The sequence below is a fragment of the Hydra vulgaris genome, chromosome 12 (genome assembly GCF_038396675.1).
Source record: "Hydra vulgaris chromosome 12, alternate assembly HydraT2T_AEP".
Classification (NCBI taxonomy): Eukaryota; Metazoa; Cnidaria; class Hydrozoa; order Anthoathecata; family Hydridae; genus Hydra; species Hydra vulgaris.
Genome location: NC_088931.1, coordinates 40,730,900 through 40,754,198, shown reverse-complemented (window position 1 = coordinate 40,754,198; position 23,299 = coordinate 40,730,900). Strand labels below are relative to the sequence as shown.

The 23,299-nt window shown below is 27.4% G+C and overlaps 1 protein-coding gene across 2 annotated transcripts; it reads left to right on the top strand.

The window, feature by feature from the left end:
• Window positions 1-1,086: 1,086 nt before the first annotated feature.
• On the top strand, window positions 1,087-19,140 carry LOC100198183 (vesicular GABA transporter). Of its 2 annotated transcripts, XM_065813255.1 has the most exons (3): window positions 1,087-1,177; window positions 1,327-1,402; window positions 17,468-19,140. In XM_065813255.1, the coding sequence occupies exons 2-3, from the start codon at window positions 1,372-1,374 to the stop codon at window positions 18,973-18,975; spliced, it is 1,539 nt and encodes a 512-aa protein (XP_065669327.1). In that variant the 5' UTR covers window positions 1,087-1,177; window positions 1,327-1,371; the 3' UTR covers window positions 18,976-19,140. The 2 variants fall into 2 exon arrangements, with proteins under 2 accessions (XP_065669327.1, XP_065669328.1); XM_065813256.1 differs by lacking the exons at window positions 1,087-1,177; window positions 1,327-1,402 and adding an exon at window positions 16,783-17,152.
• The last annotated feature ends 4,159 nt before the right edge of the window (window positions 19,141-23,299 follow it).

Here is a 23,299-nt window from a genome sequence, read left to right as displayed (position 1 = left end):
CAGCAATCCTCTGGATTCGTAGATTTGTAATGAAGGTCTTAATAAAGAGAAAACTACCTTGAACTCCATTAGTGTGCGCAGTAAAAAAATAGTCTATAACGTCGAAGTATTTTCAACCGACCCTGGTGACTGGGTACGTCAAAGTAATAGCCTGATTGAGTCCATTGCAACAAATCAGCAAAATAGAGACGTCAACGCTGCTGATTTTTCAAGGTCTGAAACCCGTTACAACGCTGGAACTTAGCAAAGCGCCTCAAAAGAGTTACTTTTTTAAAAACTTGTAAATGGAGAAAAAAAAAGAACGCAATTGGCTGGTATATTCTGCTAGGAGTGGTAGTGCTTATTGCAAACCTTGCTTCTTTTTCGGGAAAACTAGGAGTTCTTTAGCGAGCAAAGGTGAATTTTGCAACTGGAAAGTTGCTCATAAGGCAATCAGTGAGCATGAGCAATCTGCTGAACATAATAATTTAATCCCTTTAATTGTAAATCAAAATGAACAAAGTTTCATGATTAGTTGTTAAACAGTTTCAGAGGGAATAGGATTATTTGAGAAACGTGTTGCGTTGGGTCGTGTCTGTCATCAAATTTCTTTCTTCGGTGGGAAGGGGGGGGGTGATGGGGGTTGGAGAGGCCACAACCGGTGTTTTGCAGGGGGGCCAGGATGACCTAAAGACGGGCCTGTATTTTACCATATTTGAAACTTTTTTTGATTTAAAGATGAAGAAAGTTATAGGAAACTTCGGATGAAATTAAGTGTGTTTATAGACAAAATAAAGCGATACGCTTATATCTTTTTGAACTAATCACGTAAAAAATTTAATTTAAATTTTTATTATAGTACATTTAAAAATTTATAGCCTTTCTCACACGCGTTAACACATTATTGTTAGAATAATTATAATTGGTAAAAATGATTTCTTTTAGCTTGTATTTTTTACGATAAATCCGTAATAAAAGTTATAATTTTGAAAACATTTTATAAGTTATGCGCAAATATTTAATAATAAAACCAATTAAAAAAGTACATAATCTATTTTTTAAATGTCAATTATAACATTTTTAACGAGATATTAAATTATATATAGAGTCATTACTTTGCAAAAAAAACAAAAGTGTTGTACAAAATAAAGTTGCCTTACATTAATGCTTTTTAGAATAATGCTAACAATAAGAAACTGTGAGTAATAACGCACAAAATATCTATTAATCATTCCAATTGGAAAATCTGAATATATTATTTGATTATATTGATTTCCGAAGAAATCTGTTTGGATGGATGTAAGTTTTCTTTTAATTATTAAAGAACTTTTTATTTATCGTTTTCAGAATCATGCAAGCTTTGTTACTTCAAAGTATAATCAATTAAATGACATGGATTGCAGTTTTTGTTCAAGTTACTCCGGTAAGTATTCTTTAATCATTTATTACATTAAGTCTGCATTTTTAAAAGCTAAAATTGCGTCAAAGTTAGGATTGCAATGAAAAATTTCTGGTAGTAAATATTTTTGAATCACGTTTAAACTCGTAGAAAAAGTTCTGGGTGTACCCAGATATAACGGCATGTGTGCATAGATGTCATGGATTTTTACATATATCTGACCAGACATTTCATTATAATATTGCTTTAAAAAAAATTCTAAAAAAGATGTAAATCCTACACTGTGGAGCTAAACTAACTTTAGGTTGAAAACAATGGTACAGAAAAACTGTTAACATATATTTTTTGCTTTATTTTTGGCAATTTCAAAAATTTGTCCCAAAAAGTTTATAAATTCCGTACTGATAAAATATGGTACAAATAAATTCTTTCTTTATTGTGTGACAACATCTATAATTTTTACTTATACAAGTCAAGATAACAGTCTTTGGGTAACCATTTCCTTGAAACCCCTGAAAGTTTTGAATAACTCACCAGTGATTCGTAATGCATCACTTTTCTCCATGCTATGGCGGATTAAAACTCGAATTTAACAACCTATTTATTATACAACTATATATCTGACTTCTAAATATGATATACAAGAATTTTTTCATGTTGTAAACAAAAAATATATTAGCTGCGAAAATTGAAGACTTTCAATATTTACTATAGCGTAAGACGTCCGATGAACGTCCCCCAGACGACGCATGCCCACTAGGAAAGAGATTTGGTCTTTTTATAAAAAAGAAAATATATGATAGCGCGCTTTTTCTTTCTTTTTTTTGGAATTTATTTAAACTTTTTTATTTTCAATAACCTAAACATGTTTCATACTGATGTAAAACTGCATCAAGCATATATCTGCATAACACATATTTTGTTGACCGATTGAAATAACGAACTATTTCGTTTTGTTATGTATATTTACTATGTTAATTCTCAGGAGCGTATGAAATTTTTATCAGTCAAATAAACTGTTTCCAGACACAGAACAGCAACTACAACTTACAAAGTTTTAATAGCAATGTCAAATTGGTCTTAAAAATTTTTTTTTGATTTTTAGGGATAACCTGCTTTCGACACATTAATTGTTCCTACTTAATAAACATTTGAGCGCAATAAATTTGAAATTCCGTAATTTAATTGGAAAACATCATTTGAAAAATGTATATGCTAAAGTAACAACCATTTAGTAGCAATCTATAATAAGCTAAGAACGACTAATTCTTATACTAAGACAAAGTATTTAAATCATTACCAATAATAAGTAGATTTTAACAACATTTTTATTGTTAGTATTCAAAATGATAAAAGTTACATGACTGTTTCTATATTAGTAGGCAAGTTAAAAGTTTTTCTATCATGAGCTGTTTTTGTAAAATGTGACGCTGATTTCTAATCTAAAATATTTGTCTGAAATAAAGATTTCGGTGTTTCTAGTCACGTGGACGTAATTTAAAAAAATTACGTCCACGTGAACAGAAACACGTTCAGTTTGTTAATAAAAACCCATTGTTTTAGCGCTGATTTTTGATTTGAGATGTTAACGTACAAATGAAAAATCGTACAAATGAAAATAGTGAGACAAACACAAACCATTCCATAATGGTAATTGCATGCGCATTTTATTTGGTAATTTGTAAATTGACAGTTTTGTGGAAAAGGTACAATCATGTGAAGAGAAAAGAGGAAAAACTGGTAAATTAAATAAAACCAAAAAGATATGGAAGAATGGAGTAAGCACAAAACTAGCATGCAGAAATCTATAGTAAATAGAGCCTCTAAAAACATACGTACAATTTTTATAAAACTGACTCAGAACATTGAGAGCAAAGCTTCGTAGCCGCATTTCTAATCACACAAGAAAGGTTTTCTCCAAGTTAAAGGAACAACCCTACCAGTCGGACTGGATCCTGGAGATTTCAAGGATGTTGTTTGGAACTAAAACTTCCGCATAAAGACGCTAGTTATGTTGTAACACCTAGTTCGGATGGTACAACAAAGGCTTCCGCATTAAAATCGGTGGCCCAGTCAGAGGGTGAAAAATAATCATGTACTGGGAATGGATTGTGCAATCGATAAAGTGTTTGGGAAAGTTTTATATCATCGGTAAAAAAAGAGGCTTGAACTTACTTTCAAATGCTCTTGATATGACCGCAATAACTTCTTGGGGTACCTAAAATTAAAAAAATAAAAATAAAAGAAACTAACTTTTGTGCGGGTGTTTTTCTAAAGAAAACATTTTACAAATAAAAGAAAATAAAAAGCCAGAAACAATACTGAATTGAACTGTTACATAGAAATGAGGTAAGCAAAAAACATTAGAGTTTCTTAAAAAGTGCAAAGAACACAAACAGTCCTATAACTCTGGAAATTGTTGGTATTTTCTAGCATAACGAAAAACAACATTTCATACTTGCGTCTGACATTTGCAACTGAAATAAAACAGCGGCGACGAGTTAAACTTGATTCTGAAAAACTCAGTGGTTTACAATTGATGAACTAAAATGTTCTATTTGTAGTACAATAAAACCATAAAATAAATTCTCTCGAACAGGTAATACTTAATTTATATCACTTGCCATTTTTCTCAGCTTTCGATTTTAAAAACCTATTGATATGTTAACTTAATCCAAAAAGTTTATGCTTTTACTTTTTAACGCAATAAAGCTGAAAAATACTCAGGTTTTGTTGTTGAGTTGACATAATTGGAACAATTGCGTTTATTTTTGAAAAAAAATGAGATATAGATATATTTTGCATTTTTTTAGTAAAACGTTTTATTTTCCACGTTTTGAGACATTTTGAAAGTTATTCCTTAAAAAATGCATGTGTACCATTGATTTAAAGTTTTTTTGCGTCGATTTTTTTCATCTAATTTTGTGTTCACACTATATTGATTGCGCTGGGTAAACTATACTGCTATAGGTTATACGGTTTTTTGCGTTTAATTTGATGGGATTTAAAATGCATAATAATATTATAAACTTATCTTATAAACTGCTGCAAGCATGATGTTGCAGTGATATAACAGAATAGTCCAAAGTTTCCTCGATTGGAACTATGAAGTTTTCCTTACTAAATCAGTAATAAAATAAAAGGGTTGTAGAAATAGTTCAGGCGCAATTTAAAATTACTTAGTAACAACCATAAACCCTAAAAATAATACTTTGTTTATTTATTTTTAATCAATAAATGAAGAGAATGTCATAACAGTTAAAGGTTTTATACAATTTTTTGTTTAAATAATTTCAGATTGCCGGGGTAATATTAATCCTATTATAAGTTTTGAATGAACAATTTAAATTTTTACTGTAAAGATAAAAATCATTTTAAATCAAATTCTTTAAATTTTACTGGGTGATTGACCTGTTCTGATTAAGGAATCAAAAATGCCTTGATTTGAAACAAAATGGTATCTTTGCAAAAACAAGCTTATTTCCATTAACAGTGCAATCAATTGAGTCAATAAGGTCATCTCTCTCTCTCAAAAAAAAAAAAAGAGCCCTAGTTTATCATCTGCCCAAACCTTGATTAAGTACTAAAAATTTTTTTTTTAAATTTTGAAAATCCTAAGGGTCCCTTCAGGCGGTAAAAGGGGCAATTTTCAGGGTGTTTTGTACCATTTTTAAAACTGTTTGTAGGAAGTCTTACCATAAATATTTTTGATTTTTTTAAATATTTATGTTTGTTAAGACTTATTTAATCTAAAAAATATAGTCTCTACTCTCAAAAAAATTAAAGACTTAAAAAATTTGTTTGAAAAAACCCTAAAGTCTGTAAATATTTAACAAATAAAAATATTTTTACACTGTACATTTTTTAAATATTTTTTTAAATAAAGTTTTAAGTTTTATCAGAAAATAATATGTTTTCTTGAAATATATTTTATATTAACTTTTTTATTAATATATACTTAAATAATTAATAAAATGCCACCGAAAAAAAAAGTTGGAAGTATTAGATTAGATAAAATATTTTTAGATTAAAAGTTAAGCGAAAAACTTTCAGCTAAAAAATTTGCAACTGCTAAAGAACTAATTCAATATTATTTCTTCCTACGAAAACCAAAGTGTGAAGAAAAAGTTTTTAGTAGTTTCTCCAAAAGTTTCTCTTTTATACCTAGTTTTCCAGTTGATCAGTCCGACTGCTGCATACTGTCTAAACTAATGGTTCCTTGGATGCTTGGTGGATTTAGAGTGATACTTGATGGATTTAGAATAATCCATGTTAATTCCATAATTATGCTGCTAAACAATATTTTTACAAGATTATAATTGAGAAATTGTTAAGGAGTGGATAAAATTAAAAGATCAAAGACACAGAACGAATCCTGCTGAAATAAAAAAAAGACATTAGTTTGAGAAGCAAATGAATAAAGTATTTTGGAATGGAGAACATCCTTATGTTATGTTTAAAGAAATATTAAAAGATAAAATGAGAGAAGCGAAAGATAAAGATGAATATTGCTTTCCTAAAAGACCAGCTTAGTGAAAGAAAAAGATGTTTTGGAGATAGAGATAAAACAAGAGGGATTTAGATTATCAAAGTTCTACTAGTTACACCAGCGACGGATTAGGCGAGGAAACAGATGTTGACTTTGATTTTAATGTGCATCCTAATGTTCAAAATTCTGTTCTTCTTCCTAAAAATATTCTTTAGTCAACCGCTCATACAGCAGTGGGAGAAGGTAAAACACCCCACCAACAAACAGCATTGATTACTAGTGTTATTTTCATGGCTGGTGGTTATGCAGCCAACTTTAATTGTTCCAAACCCTTATCTTATAGAGCTGCAGAAAACATAATATCGGTCAGGGCTAAAGTAATAAAAGATTACATAAATAAACTGTTCTACCATCAGATTTACTAATGACTATATATTTTGATGGAAAAATGGTTAATGAATTAACAGAGGAAAAGCAATTTAAAAAAGATAGAACTGCAGTTTTGGTAAGGATTGATGCGTAAACAGAAGTACTTGGCATTCCTTTAATAGATTCTAGTTCAGGTGTTAATCAAAAGCAAGCTATTGTAGAATTGATGGAGTTTTTTGGATTAAAAGATAAGGTTAAATGTCTCTGTTTTGACGCAACTTCAGCAAATACAGAAAGATGTCAAGGTACTTGCATGAGATTAATTCAACAAGTTCTACGTCCATTGTTGTTGATTGTAATTGAGCAACACAAAGCCCATTTCCCGAAGATTTACCTAAGCAGTCGAACTTCTGGTCCAGACAACAAACTATTTGAAGTTATAAAACAAAACTGGAATTGTATAAATGCTGAAACTTAGGAACTGAAAAGAATAATATTCACACCTGGAACATTGATATACAACTAAAAACTAATATCTGCTGTTCAGTTTTTCCGTAATGTGATCAGTTTAAAGATCTTCAAAAAGGTGATATTTTTATTTTTATTCATTTTATTTCTATTAATTCTAATTTATAAAAAGTAACATTTATTACAAATTTATACTATATCGAAAACCTTTTAGGACAGAAATATAAGAAAAGAATACCATGAATAGTTCTATCATCAAATAGGTTTAAACTTAACTTACCGGGACTAGTTCACCATTTAAAATTTATAGGAAAAGGTTTACAATACTTAAAAATGTATCTTTTAATGAATGAAATCCAAGGCCTGACTGACAAACATAAAGAAGAAATAACTTGTAAGGCTTTATTCATTAGTCTTTTATATACAGAGTGGTTTCTAAAAGCAGAGTTAGGTTCTTTGACACCTACGCAGGTATCAGTCTTTTAGTATTTTTTTAATAAGTTAGAAAGCTCATTATTGATTTAAGTAATTCAAAATGTTAATCAATATTATTTATTAGGATATGAAAGCTTACTGGCAAATAAAAAGATTTGAGAAATGGAACCTACTTGGCTCTCAAGCTGTTGCAAGCTCTATTCTCAGACATACTTGGTACCTAGATCCCACTTAAGTAGTTTTCCCCTAGCAGATAAAGAATGTAGCAGATAAAGAATGTAGCAGATAAAGAATGTAGGGAATGTGGTGATATGGCCGAAAAATGTATAGTTTACAAAGATTTCCAAGTAAGAGTTTCCTTTTGGAGCGCCAGGTAATGGATCTAGCTATATTGAATAGCCTCAACTTCAGTAAAGACGAGCCTCCTAGTTTGACTACATTAATAACAGAAAAGTCGTGGCTAATTTTTGACATATTTAAGCATGGAAAAGCAGAAACTCAATGGGTGAAGACTCCACTAGAATTTTGTAAGTTTAACGATTTTTATCTAGAATTTCGAGCAACTGTCAAGGGACATGATGTTGTTAACGACAGTTCTGAGATGGCAGTTAAGTTCGTTCAAGACCTAATAAATAGAGCATATTTTGAGGAAAAAAGGCTGGACAACTTTCTCTTTACAAATAGTTACAAGAAAAACAGAAAAGGGAAGAATAAAATAGATTACGAAAAAGCCGCTAGTACAAACACAAATAAAGTCTAGTTTCTTATATACATTTTTTTGTTAGTATCACTTCTTCAAGAAAGAATAAAAAAACTCATACATTTACTGGGATTGCTGTAAGGGGTCTTCCATAAACTACACCACGTTTTAGGGGGGGGGAGGGGATTAGTGGTTTTGTGACGACTCATACGGAAATAGTTACAAAGTGTTACGGTGTTGTGACGAGGAAGGAGGGGAGGGGAAAAGGGGTCTATAATAGTCAAAAATTGCGTGACGTAATTTGTGGACGACCCCTAATTTAATTTAAAAGAAACTTTACTATTGATTTGAAATTTTTTTGAAAAAAAATTTTATAAATTTTAAATTTTTTCTTAGAATAGAGCCCATTTTATTTAGATTAAATAAATCTTTACAAACTTAATTTAAAAAAGAAAAATCAAAAACTTTAATGTCAAGACTTCCTACAAGCAGTTTTAAAAACGGTACAAAACGCCTTTAAAATTGCCCCTTATACCCCCTGAAAGAACCCTTGGGATTTTCAAAAATTAAAAAAAATTTTTAGTACAAAACTATGGTTTGGGCCGATGATAAGCTAGGGCTCTTTTTTGTATATATATATATATATATATATATATATATATATATACAAAAATGTATATATATATATATATATATATATATATATATATATATATATATATATATATATATATATATATATATATATATATATGTATATATATATATATATATATATATATATATATATATACATATATATATATATATATATATATATATATACATATATATATATATATATATATATATATATATATATATATATATATATATATATATATATACATATATATATATATATATATATATATATATATATATATATATATATATATATATATATATATATATATATATATATATATATATGTATACATATATATATATATATATATATATATATATATATATATATACATATATATATATATATATATATATATTTATATATATATACATATATATATATATATATTTATATATATATATATATATATATATATATATACATATATATATATATATATATATATATATATATATATATATATATATATATATATATATATATATATATTTATATATATATATACATATATATATATATATATATATATATATATATATTTATATATATATATATATATATATATATATATATATATACGTGCGGCCGTGGCGCAGTGGTTAGAGCGCTTGCTATATAAGCAGGATATACAGGTTCAAAACGAGCTCTGGACAAATTTTCGCGTCACGGTAAGGAAGGAGGCGTGAACTTCCTGGTTAGATGCACTTCCGCGGTGCTCTGTGACAAGACCGTTAGGACTTCTTGGGGCACCTAAAATATAAATTTAAATAAATAAAAAAAATAATAAAAAATAAAAAAAGTATATATATATATATATATATATATATATATATATATATATATATATATATATATATATCAGATGAGGTTGATTGTGAACTTCAACTAACAGTTTAAACAAATGCTTGTGTACATTATTGCTTGATGATAGAAATAAAAATATTTAGTTTGTTTTGATAATTTGTTGGTTGGTTGTTTTTAATAACTCTTAATTTTTTTTTGTTTCTATTTCCTCAGAATTTGTTCTATTTAAATAAAGTGTACATTTTACATAATAGCCATTTGGAAGAACGAGTGGTTTTCTAAAGTAAATTACTTCATTATCAAACCGTTTAACGGATATCATTATTATTAGACCTAACATATTAAACCTATTCATACTGACAATTAAATAAGTTTTATTTTAAACTCTTATTGTATTTTTATTGCTTACAAATTCTCCATTTCGTTTTTTTTTTTAAAGTTTATAAAAAAAAATTATCATCATGCATAAAATAAAGCTCTTCATCAAAAAAACTTGCTTAAAAAGTATATATTATTCTTTCATTTACAGTTACATTATCTATTGCAGTATTGTTTGGGAAAGCTCATGCTCCTCAGCGCTATAAAAAAATACGTAAAACAAAAGCAAGTGTGTCGAATACTATCCAGTATTAACAGATATGCCCACGTCAAACCATTATTCAAAGAAATTGGAACTCCTTATATTTGTAAATTGAAACCTCTATATTTATGTTTCAATCGCAAAATGCTCTAAAACGTTCTGAAAAAGTTCAATTTTCTATCTTTGATCACAAATATCCAACAAAGTGCTCTATTCAGGGCTTTAAAATTCTAAAGATTTCAATTAAAAAACTAACTTTTTCTTTTTATCTCGAATTCAACGACTATGAATTTTAATCTTTAAAGAGGAAATGAGAAACATGACATCACTAAATACTTTTAAAGCAGCAGTCGTTTGACAGTAATAATTTGACTGACGCCTAAGCATGTTCTCCTATTTTTTAAGATTAAATTAATAATAATCTAAAAATAATTTATCCAATTTAAATAAATTATTTTGGCACCATAAATCAGTTATTACATTATAATACAAATAATACTATTCTTTACATTTATAAGATCATACGTAAAAGGTTTGTTTTTATTTATGCACTTAAATATTGATAGTAATTTTTTTTTATCTCACATGAAAAATGATGGTAAAATCGCGTATCAAAGCAGCTTGGTGATATGAATGTAGTCTTCTACTTGCTACTGTCATTATTTTAAATTTATTTTATATTTATAAATGTATGCGTACTTTATATTTATAAGTGTATGGAAGTTATATATTTATAAGTGTATGGAAGTTATATATAAGATATATATGTCTGCGTACATATATTTGTAAGTGTACTAAAGTTTTATATAAAATATATATGTATAATCTTTATGTAGTAAAGAAATAAATTATTTAAAAAAACATATTTCGACAAGGAAATTTTAAAAAGATTTTTGCAATGAAAAGACCACCTCAGATAATGGTTAATGATAATGCAAAAAAAAAATATATATGTAGCAACAAAAAAAGCGTTACTTACATTTGGGGAGGACGAAAATCTCGCAAACTATTTTACAATACAAATCATGAAGTAGAGGTTTTATCTATTAAAAGCGTCTTGGTGGCGAGGTTTACTTGAAAGATTAATCTTAATAATGTAGAATAGCTAATTATTAGCGTATAAACAAAATAAGACCACTTTAATACAAAGGTAACCAGTTCGAGAACTAAATGACGACTCAAAGTGTGTTCATTAAAGGAAAACCTGCAATCTTGCTTAAAGCAGATATCGATTTAATAATAAAGGTAACGGTGCAATACGGAGATTCAACTGTATGAAAAAAGTGTAAGAACAACCTGGGAAAAGTATTAAACAATGAGTATGTATAAGGAATGGAAACAGCTACTAGCAAGTTGAATAAAAAGTGAAAAAAAAGAAGGACATTACACGTGGCTTTAAGTCCGACTGGGAAGCCTTTATATTATTAAACAACCTCCGTTTATGTTATTGAACCAACCTGTTCAATTAGTGAGTGACTTGGAAATTGATTGTGAGGCAGAAGGGGTAATTAAATTTTAAGAGAAAGTGAAAATTTGAGTAAAATTGGATAAGTTAAAATCTGATACAAGATTTTGCCCATACCGTTGCTTTAAAAAATGACGTATGAAAGCAAAGTGCAAATAGACCAAATCGGATCAATTGTCTCACGGAAGACCTGAAAGTTAGTTTTAAAGCTTAGGTTTGTGGTTTAGGGTTTGTGGTTGTCCAAAAGTTTTTATTTGGGGAATAAGTTTTGAATGTCGTCCTACATGTTGCTAGTAAACCTACTACAACACCTAGTCGCACCGGCCTTTATTACAATAAGTTAGGAAAATAACCAAATTAATATTTCTATACAATTTACTTGTCGCACAGATTTTAAAAAACATGTACTATGATTTTATTTTTATGTTTTTGAAAAAAGAAAAAGTCACATGGTTATTGCTTCACTTAAGTTATTGATACTATATCCAATAATCAGAATAAATAAGCAATCATTTTATAAACCGGAATGTCGTTTATAACAATATTACAATACCTATAATCAAATTAATCGAGGAACAACTTTTCTATATTTACTCAGTTTTCTTTGTTTACTAAACACAACTATTGTTATTTAAAAAAGAAATCCTTTTTTTGCCTTTTAAGTTTCAATCATTATTCAGCTATTGAAGTCCGTTTTAAATGTCAACAATACCCAAATAAAGTATCTGGTATACCGAAAGGGGATTCTGTATAATGCATGAAATAGAAAGTTGTTTGTTTAGAAGCATGAACTACGCGCCTTCTTTGAGATCTATAATATTTCAACAGGGGTGAAAGTACCTCCTGCAGTTTTATCATTAGCTATTTAACTTAAATAGAAATTTACAATACATTTTTTTTTTATTCTGCCAAAAAATATTTTGTAACACTAGTTAGAAATCAATAAGGTAAGTCTTTCCGAAGAAAAAACTTAATACTTCAGTATTAAGTTTTTTCCTCGGAAATAGATTACTATTTCCGAGGAAAAATAGAGGTACTATTTTATAAAAAGTTTATTTTTTAAAATAAACGGAGCAAAAAGAAAAAACACTTTTTTATATATAAAATAGGCTTGTATTATATTAATCAATCATAAAATCAGGGTGTGGTAATTCAGAAACCTGCACATTAAATATATTTAAAGACATGATTTTAAACTATGGTAGGAAGTAAGGAAAATTAAGATTAATTTGTTTTGTTTAATGGTTTATTTTGTGTGCTCTTCAGGTCCTCTTAAAAATTTAAACTAGATTTTCTCAATTTAGAAAAACAAGCTGTTGAAGATCAAAATACTCTTAAATTTTGGACGTGTAGAATGTATAATATGTAAAAAGGCACTTAAGCAAGTTAAAGTAACAGTTAAGTATCAAACGTAATTACTTTGTACAAGATGGTTTAAACAAGTATTCAAGCTATTATATTAGTAGAAAAAAAAATAATTTAGAATTAAAAACACAAACAATATTTATAAAAATTCCTGTATAAAGATGCGTTTACAATTTTACAATTAAAGTGTTAATTACAAGAAATAAATTGTTAAATTTAAAAAAAGTTAAAAGAAATCAAATACTAAGGCTCTAGCCCAATAAGCCTCATTGGTAGGAAGGAGGCGTCAACTTCCTTGTTAAATGCATTTTCGCAGTGCTCTGTGATAAGATTGTAACAACATCTTGGAGCACCTAAATAACTACAAATAGTCTATATAATCTAATTTTTAAAAAAATGACTTTTTTAGGTCTTTTCTTGAAAGCGAGAGAAGTTAAACTTTTGAGAAAAGTTGAAGCTTTACAAAACTATTTTATTCCAAAAAAACACTCCTTGAAATAAAATATAACATTTTCCAAAATTAGTTTCATAAGCTGATCTGCGAATGTTCGACAAATGTCAATTATTAACTCTTAACTGATATACATATTTATTTTATAAAAAAAAATTTTTTTTAATTTCAAGCAAGGTTTCAATCTAGTTATTGTTATTCATGACTCAATTTCAAATCTCAAAAATAAAAAATAGCAGGGTTAAAATCAGCATATTTATTTAAAATTGTAATTAATAATTAAAACTGAATATATATATAATATATATATATATATATATATATATATATATATATATATATATATATATATATATATATATATATATATATATATATACATATATATATATATATATATATATATATATATATATCAGAATATATCAGAATATATATGTATATATATACAAATATATCAGAATATACGTGTATGAAAAAATTATTTTTTCCTATTGCAATCTATAATACATAAAGCAATAAGAATCTACAAAATTATTTCCCAATAAAATATGTCCTTTTCAAAGTTAACATTTGTTTTGTAGTTGTTATTTTTTTTTCGTTATTTTTTGCAATTTTTACAACTGTGTGACTTAAACCATTTAAAAACATTACAGTTATTTACTGTTTATGAATGACAAAGGTTTACACAAATATAAAGTCTATAAAAAACGTAATTTTAATTTTCAACAATTTTTTAGATATTTTTATAAAACATCTGTAATCATTTTTACTTTTGTGAGAAAATAAATATATTAGTAATTTATTTCATTTAAGCAATTTTTTTTTGTATATTTGCTCCAATTTTGACTTGCGTTTAGAATAGGGTTGACACATCGGAAAAGGAGAAGGAAGGCGGGGTGGCCAGGAGCCTCCCACTTTTTTTCTTAAGGGACTTTTTTTTTTTAGAAATTTCTAGATATAGAGAACTTTTTTTAGAAACAGACAATTGAACCCCTCCACTTCAAAACCCGTGTCATTGGCCCTGTAGAAGTAACTATGCTTCGAAACCCGTGTAGTTGGCCCTGTTGAAGTAACTATGCTGTAGAAGTAACTATTTTTGCAAGCTATCTAACTCATAATAAACCTATTTTTATCTACTCGCCGTAAACTATAAATATATATATTATTATGCTCCAAATATTATCTTTATATAATGCCACATAAAAATACTTCACATAGTAAATTAAATAAAATCTAAAAAAGGATTTGGGTTAATTGTTTTCTGACTCAAAAAATTAAAATAACTTTGCTTAATTGACATGTATGCGAAATATGTTTTAACTTAATATATTGTTACATATTATATAAGTTAAAACATTTCCAACTTATATAATATATAACAAACAAGATAATTTTCATATTATGAAAGGAACAATATTTTTGACTAGCATGACAGAAAAGGTACTTTGACTCGTATAAAAAATAGATAATTTTAACTTCTATGACAGAGTGGTATTTTTTGACTAGAATGAAAGGGAAAAACCTATGGCCTGTATGGCAGAGAAAGTTTGAATTGTCTTGTGTGACAAAAATTGAAAATTATGGCTTTATACTCATTAAAACCATTTATCTGCTGTGGCGCCACAGCAATATATGGTTTTAACTATTTATGGTTTAATTATGGCAAAATTATGGTTTTATTTTTAAACACATAGCTTCGTTTACTTTTTACAAATAATTATTTGTTAAATTTTATTAAAAAATTCATAAAGTTAAATGAGCTTGCACCACAAAAAAGCACTAGTATTAATGCTGGGGTCATCTCAAACACCTTTTATACTCCATATGTCAAAACAGCGTATTAGCATAATCATATTTAATTATTTCTTTCTAACATTACTTTTTTATATAATATCTTTTCACACAAAAAAAAACCATTAAATTTCTTTCAAATAATAGTTTGTATCTGTTTGTATATATTTGTTTGTTAATATTTATGCGTTTTATATATGTATATTTGTTCTATACGTATTTATTTATTTTTAATTTATTTATAGTTGACACATATGGTTGTTACATAGCTGTTGATAGCTTGTTGTTGATAGCTCTATAATTGGCTAATTTAAATCAACTGACACTTATTCTTCAAAAATAAATATCGTTATAAATATAAATTGTAAGACAACCAATAAATACATTAACAATAATAATAATAACAATAAAAAAAGCCAAATAGAGTGGTAAAAACTAACAAAAATATAAAGATTTCATTTTACTTTAGTTTATTAATGTATCCGACATCTTTAATAAAAACCTTGCATAATTTACATGAGCATTGCTTGGGAAAGTATTTTTATTTAAAGTTTATTAATTCAAATTCCTTCAAAGATGTTTTACAATCATTCGGGATTAGTTTCCAAATTTTTGGTCCTAGGTAAGATAGAGATTCCAATCCATATTTTGTTGTACGAATATTTGTGGAGTTTTTCTTTTCTTATCTCAGATTTGATTTGAGAAACTTTAAAACTTCATTCATAGATATAGGCGCAATTTGTAATTTTACTTTGAAAATCTTAGTGACTAAACAAAGCAGGTTTTTTGGTGTATAGTATACAAACATATATACAAACAGATGTAATAAAAACGGATAAATACAAAATGGTATACAAGCAAATAAATAAATTCATTTGCCTAATAGAGCAATCCCATGTATAAATTTTTGATTTACAACCATCAAAATGACAAAAAATGTATTTGGGTTGATTAACTACCAAATACACATAAAATGGTGTTCTTACTTTTTAATGGGGTGGTGCGCATAACATGCCGTTCTTTCCGTTTAGTAGGGTAGTACGCATAACATGCTGTTCTTTTTGTTTAGTAGGGTGGTACGCATAACATGCAATTCTTTCTTTTATAAAAAATATATTCTGTTTATCTATTACTTTTTTTTCACAAAAGATTTATCATCATTTCAAATTATATTTGATACGTAACAAAATTTAATCATTTATGAACGTAAAACTTCATTTATAATGGGAAATGGATGTTGTATTAAATATGTACATTAACTTTAACTAAGGAGTTATAATAGAATATTATAAGTTATAATAGTCTATTATACCTCTTTTATACCTCATTATACCTCTTTGCTTTAACGGAACATAAAGCATAGTTATAATAAATAAATTATAATAAATTTTATAATAATAAATAAATTATAATAAATTTTAAGTTTAAAGTAAGTTCCAGCTTAATTTTTAGTTGCTGGCATTAAATCATTGACCATTATTTCATAAAATATATTGGACAAGGTACTTGTAACTAAAAACTAACTTGAGGAGAAATTCAGATATATTATAAACAAATTGAAAACACTCATACATTATAAAACCTTTGAAAACGGCTTTGGATAAGCATTTTTCATTGGTAATATTTGTATAATTGAAAATAGTAATGTAATAATTAAAAATTTATATTTAAATAAGCTGTATTGATTAATCAATTTATTGGAGCAAGTGTGATCTGGACTAGTGGAGCTATGGTAGTTCGGTTATACATAGGAATGTCTAATACATTTATTTATTCTAACTTTAACTATCAAGTTATAGAAACAAATAATCATATCAATACACTGATAACAGTGTAATACGAGAGTATCACTGTTTGAAAAATTTCTAACAACGTCGTCACCCTATGAATAACAACTTAATTAAGATATTTGTTTTATCTTAGTTTTTATAATAGCAAATGTCAACAATATGTTGTTGTTTTTTTCTTACTAATCTGCAAAAACGGCTCAAAAATAATCTATAATTAACAGTTCAATTGATTTAAACTGTCACCAACTATTATGTAAATAATGTTTATACTTGAATTGTTAACAAATGTTAACACATTAAATTATTGACAAAGCTTGGTGCACTGTTTTTTAACCAAAAAAAAAAAAAAAAAAAAAAATGGAGGCTGAATCAAGTAAGTTTTTTTGATCTACGGTTACTGTTTTTAAAAGCCGTTTTGCTACTATCATTTTATTTGCAGATATTTTTTTTTTCTCTTTTCATATTTTTTTAGTATCTTTATACTATTCTGAAAATTTAGTATCTTAAAGAGGTTTAGTATTTTTTAATTATTCTAAACTATTATTTATTAAACTGATGCGCTTGAAAGACCTTTAGTTAAATACAAACTTTCATATTTACAAAACAACTTATTTTATTTATTTTTTATACATTTAATTATAAACTCTTTTTTTTCACCAAACTATTTTCTTATAAAAATTGTATTTAGATGAGAACAATCGATTTGAAATTTCGGAAAATGTTGATAACTTTAGCGTAAATTTTCAAAATTCTTACGATTATTACAAACCAAAAAGTGTCAGTTTTTGTGTGAACAGTCAAGTAAACGAAAAATCTGTACTGCTCTCCGGCAGAAGAGACCAAAAAGCAAAATTTGACGCAAACGCATCTTTTTTTCAATCTAGCCATGTTTTAACACAAAGCGGCATACTTGGCTTTGATAGTGCAACAGTAGCGAGAATTGGTCAAAAAGATTTCGGAGCATCAAAAACTGTATCATTAGTTCACATTCCTTCTGATGACAGACGCATTTCAAATATTATATTTTTCTTTTCTAGTCAAAGTATGATTACAAGTTTATCGGTGTATGCTTTGCCATTTCTAACGGCACACTACGGAGTTACTGCTCTTGTAATGATTGCGGTAATTGGTGCGCTCATGTGTTACACGTGCATGTTAATAAACGAATGTCAGTATCAAGTTTCTAAAGATGGTGTTAAAAAACGAGTGTACCAAAGCTATGTTGATATGGGTAGCGATTGTATTTCGTGGCATGGAGAAACCATAATGAAATTTTTTGTTGCAAGCAATGTGATGACAGATATTTATATATTAATTTTTTGTTCTCAAATAACAGTTGATTTACTACGAAACGTTGTACACTTTGATAAACGAATCTGGGCAGTTTTATGGATTTGCGCTGCATTTCCCCTCTTTTTTATTCCACGCATGTCAATTTTAGCATGGTTTGGTTTTTTCTCTTTAGGATTTTTTGTTATTGGCACTATTTTAGCATTTGTGCTTATGGTAACAAAATGGCAAGAATGGACATATCAACACATGAACCCAACATTTTCAATTAATCATTTTTTTATTGGGTATGGAATCATAATAAACTCTTACAATCTCCATCTTGCAATTCCGGTTATGGAAGCAACAATGATTCATCCAGAAAAATATAAAGTATTAACATGCGCATCTTACGGAGTTTGTACTATTATAAAGGTTATATTTTCTAGTGTCGGTGCCTTAAGTTTTGGGATTTTAACGCAAGGATCCGTATTGAGCAATTTTGAAGGATCGGCGTTTGCTCTGACTATCCCTACGTTAATTGCTATAAGTATGTACTTAATGTATCCAACTTCTGTTTTTGTTGTTTTTGATATGGCAGACAACTTTCTACTTCCAAAATTACCATACTTTAACAAAAGTACCAATAAAAGGAAACTTTGGATTTTCATATCAAGATTTTTGACAACAGGGTTTGTACTTTTGATCACTGTTTGTGTTCCTAACTTTGAAATGGTAACTAGTTTTGTTGGAAATGTTCGCGGTACATTTATAACTATTATATTGCCTGTATATTTTTACCTAAAGATACGCAGAAGACACCTTTCACTTTTTAGTAAAATATTTCATTGGATGTTAATAATAGTTTCTTTTGTTTTTGGTTTTGCAGGAGCTTCATTTGCCATATACGGTATTGTTAAAGGTTAAAAAATAAAGAATGACACGTTAAGAATACTGCTGTTGCATTTAAATAACTCTTGCCAATCTCCTTACAACTGCATCACAATTTAATGACGGTATAGTCAATATTAGCCTAATATGCTAGTAAATTAAAATTTTTATTTATTAGATAAAATAAAAATTTTTGTCAAACTTTTGTTGATTTATCAATATATTACTTTGATATTTCGTTAATTTTTTAAAATTTAAAAATATAAGTTAAGTTTCCTCACGTAAACAGCTAACTTAAAAAGTTACCATTATGTAAACAGCTAACTTAAAAAGTTACCATTATGTAAACAGCTAACTTAAAAAGTTACCAATGGTAACTTTTTAAGCTTATAAAATTATTATTATTACTTTCGTTCAAATTTTGGACAAAATATTTGATTGTTTTATGTGCTTTTTAGTTTTTAACACATTTTAATTATTAGAATTGTTTAAAAATTATTTAAATATTATTAAAAATAGTTTGATTATTAGGATTAAGTCAAAACTATAAAGGTAACTTTTTAATTTAGCTGTAATAATAATGGTAAGTTACCATTATGTAAACATCTAACTTAAAAAGTTACCATTATGTAAACAGCTAGCTCAAAAATTAACCATTGTAAATAGCTAACTTAAAAAGTTACCATTATAGTTTTGACTTGATCCTAATAATCAAATTATTTTTAATAATAATTTAATAATTTTTAAACAATTCTAATAATTAAAATGTGTTAAAAACTAAAAAGGGTATAAAACAATCAAACATTTTGTCTAAACATTGAACGAAAAGTAATAATAATAAATTTTATACCTAAAATAATGATTAAATTATGTTAAAAACTAGAAGAGCATAAAAGAATTTAGTAATGAAATGTATTCGTTATAAGGCTTGAAAGAGTTTATGCAAATCATTTGAAATGTTTTAAAGAACAATCTTATTTACTTTTAATTATAACAAGCGACACATTTAGGTGTGTGTTTTTTTTATAAATTTGCATCTTTCATGTTGACTGATAGATTTGTGTAGGGGAGACCGGGGCTAATTGCAAAAAAGTTTTAAAAACTTTTATCTCCTATAACTTTTTCTCATTACTTTTATTCTCCTAAACATTTTTTTTTTAAATATATCAGAGTTATAAAATAGGTTTTAGAGACGTAAACCAACATTGATAAATATAATATAAAACTTAGTTGTTCCGCAGTAGTGAAACGAAAATGAAAAAAAAAATGCTGCAACTTACCAAATATTTTATAGTTAAAATAGTATTTTTATTGAACTGCTTTTATTATGCGAGACTTCACATATATTTGACTTGTTTAGTAAACTGATAATTATATTCAAAGACCTCAAAGACTGAGGAAATTAAACAAGAAGGATTATTATTAAACAAATTTTTTTCAGAAACACAAAGTGTTTCTGAAAAAAATTATTTTTATAGTAAATAAACAATAAACTAGTTTAGAAAATTGTAAAATAAGTTTTTAGGATATTTTGATTCTATTTAAAATAAAAAAGCACAATAACATTTTATTAAAAAAAAAAAATTAAAATATAAAATTGCTAAATTAAATTTTATAAAGACAAACAAAAATAAAATGTAACAACAAAAAAAGAATTTCCTAGCAACAACCTTTCATTAAAAGAATTTCCTAGCAACAACGTTTCATTAAAAAACAAACAAATTGTATTAAAGAAACTAAAAAATTAATTACATTTCAACAATTCAAGAATTAGGTTCTTAAATGTTTTTTTGTTTTTTTTTTTGATAAAGAAATAATAGCAGATTTTTGTTTTCTAGAACTAGTTTTTTTGTTAAAATTTTTGACCTCTTTTTTCCCTTTGTCACCGGTTGTCCTTATTTCCTATACCTGGTCCTAAAATTGCCCTCCTCCTCCATTTATTTTTTAAAACAAAATCCGTTCTTAATTTAAGTTTTTTTAATGAAATTTTTCACATGAATTACATTTTTTTGTGTTTGAACATCATTCAGTAACGCATCGGGTATTTCCAAGTTTGTTTCAGTTGTTTGTTCTTGTAGGCCTCAAGAGCAAACTTTTTCTAGTTTTATAGTTGTTCTACAAAATGGATGATCCACATGACTTGAATGAAGATCGTTTTGGGCTCGCGTCAACTTGACTGGAACTGTGTGGACGTGTCTCTTCCCTTTAAACAACTTGTACCGTTTTGGTATAAACCGAGTACATAAAGCACTTCTGTCAAGATGGTAGCCTCTCTTTTCAAGCTTGGCACCAAGCTCATCTAACAACTTGAGGCTTCTTATAAAGTAGTTAAAAATTACAAGTGAATAAGTTTAGAGGCTAAAAAAGTCATATTTAGGCCTAATATATTTATTTTCTGATTTATTTGCAGGTAAAAAATAAGAAATACAAATATATAATACAATAGTGTGCAATAGTGATGAACATTGTACTTTTTTTAATTTGATTTGAACAAAGACAAAGTGGACGAGTAAACAATATAATCAGGTAGAAAATTCTCTATCTTATTAACTCTTTCAAGAATTAGAAGAATTTTTGTGTATCATTTTTACATCTATTACGTGAACAAAGTTTTTGTGCATGATATCTTGTAGGATAGTAAGAAGGAGCAATGTAAAAAACTCAGAAAAAGGTAGATCGACAAGGTTGTGTGTAATTTTATTCGTCATTACAAGATCAAATTTTATTCAATGGCATTCAAGGGATTTTAGATTGAAGATATTGAGTCTTGTAAAATAATCTTTACAGGGAATACGACATCTTTTACCGACACTTCAAGTAAAGAATTTCTGAAACTTTTTCAACCGACGTATATCTTTTAAAAGATGGGGATTCCACACAGAGGTAAAAAATTCTATGATCGGTCGAACATAAACTTTATAGGCTTTGATCAAAAGCTTGAAATTGTTATTGATGAATGATTCTAAAAGTAAGTAGGAACAAGAATATGCCTTGCTTGCAATGAAAGAACAGTGATTAGAAAACTTCATATACGAAGATACGACTATACCGAAAACATTTTTTGGTTACTATATTAAGTTGCCAAACTTTAGACATTTCTGAAATTTTTTTGAGGTATTGATGAGGTGTGTGTTGTTTCCATAATTGCTTGCTTAATATAACTTGCTGTCATCCGCAAACAACTTAATGCTGCAATCACCATCAATACGTGAAGTTACATCGTTTATAAAAACTCAAAATAAGATGGGTGCCAAAACAGTCTCTTGAGGCATTCCGCTCTTTACGAGAATTTTTTTTTAAATACGTGTTACCAATGCAGACACATTGAGAACAATTAGTTAAAAAATTGATAATCCAGTTTAGCAATTCATACTGGATACTGGATACAGTCTAATAAAAAATTTTATTAGCTAAAGCTGTACTCTTACCCTATTCACTTCATATTGCCTCTTATCGTGGGCAGCAAATCCATTTTCAGCAAGTTGAATGATGACGGGTAATAGCTCAGATTGTTCTACTTCAATAATAGGGCAACCAATTCCGTAAATTACACGTACATTAATTGTGATATATTCAATACATATATATATACATATATATATATATATATATATATATATATATATATATATATATATATATATATATATATATATATATATATATATATATATATATATATATATATATATATATATATATATATTGAATATATCACAATTAATGTACGTGTACATGACGGAATTAGTCACCCTCTTATTGAAGTTACTATTTGCAAACATTGGCATAAGTACGAACTGGCATAAATGCGAACTAGCATAAGTGCAAAGTAGTTGGAAAAACTGGCTTTAGTGCGAATTAGCATAAATACGCCGAAAGAATTTGCATAAGATTGGCATAAGTGCGGATCTCTATGCCACTGTTTTCCAATTTTTTTTGCGCACTTATGCTATTTTTTGCAAATTTTTTTGAGGTACATATGCAAGTTCACACGTATGCTAATTTATGCTTTGCACTAACACCAATGTTTGCAAGTTCTTTTAACGCACTTATGCCAGTTTGGATTTAAGCCAGTTCACATTTGAGCCAGTTTTTGCAACTGATTCGTATATATGACAGACACATTAATACCAATTTGCACTTATGCAAATGTTTGTAAATTTATTCGGCACACTTATGCCAGTTTGCACATATGCAAGTTCGCACTTATGCCAGTATTTGCATCTGCTTTGCATTTATGCAACTTCACATTTACGCCAGTTCCCACTAATGCCATTCACACTTATGCCATTTCGCACTTATGTAATTTGTACTTATGTAATTCGCACTTATTTAATCGCTCCAAAAAAAAGCGTCTTGT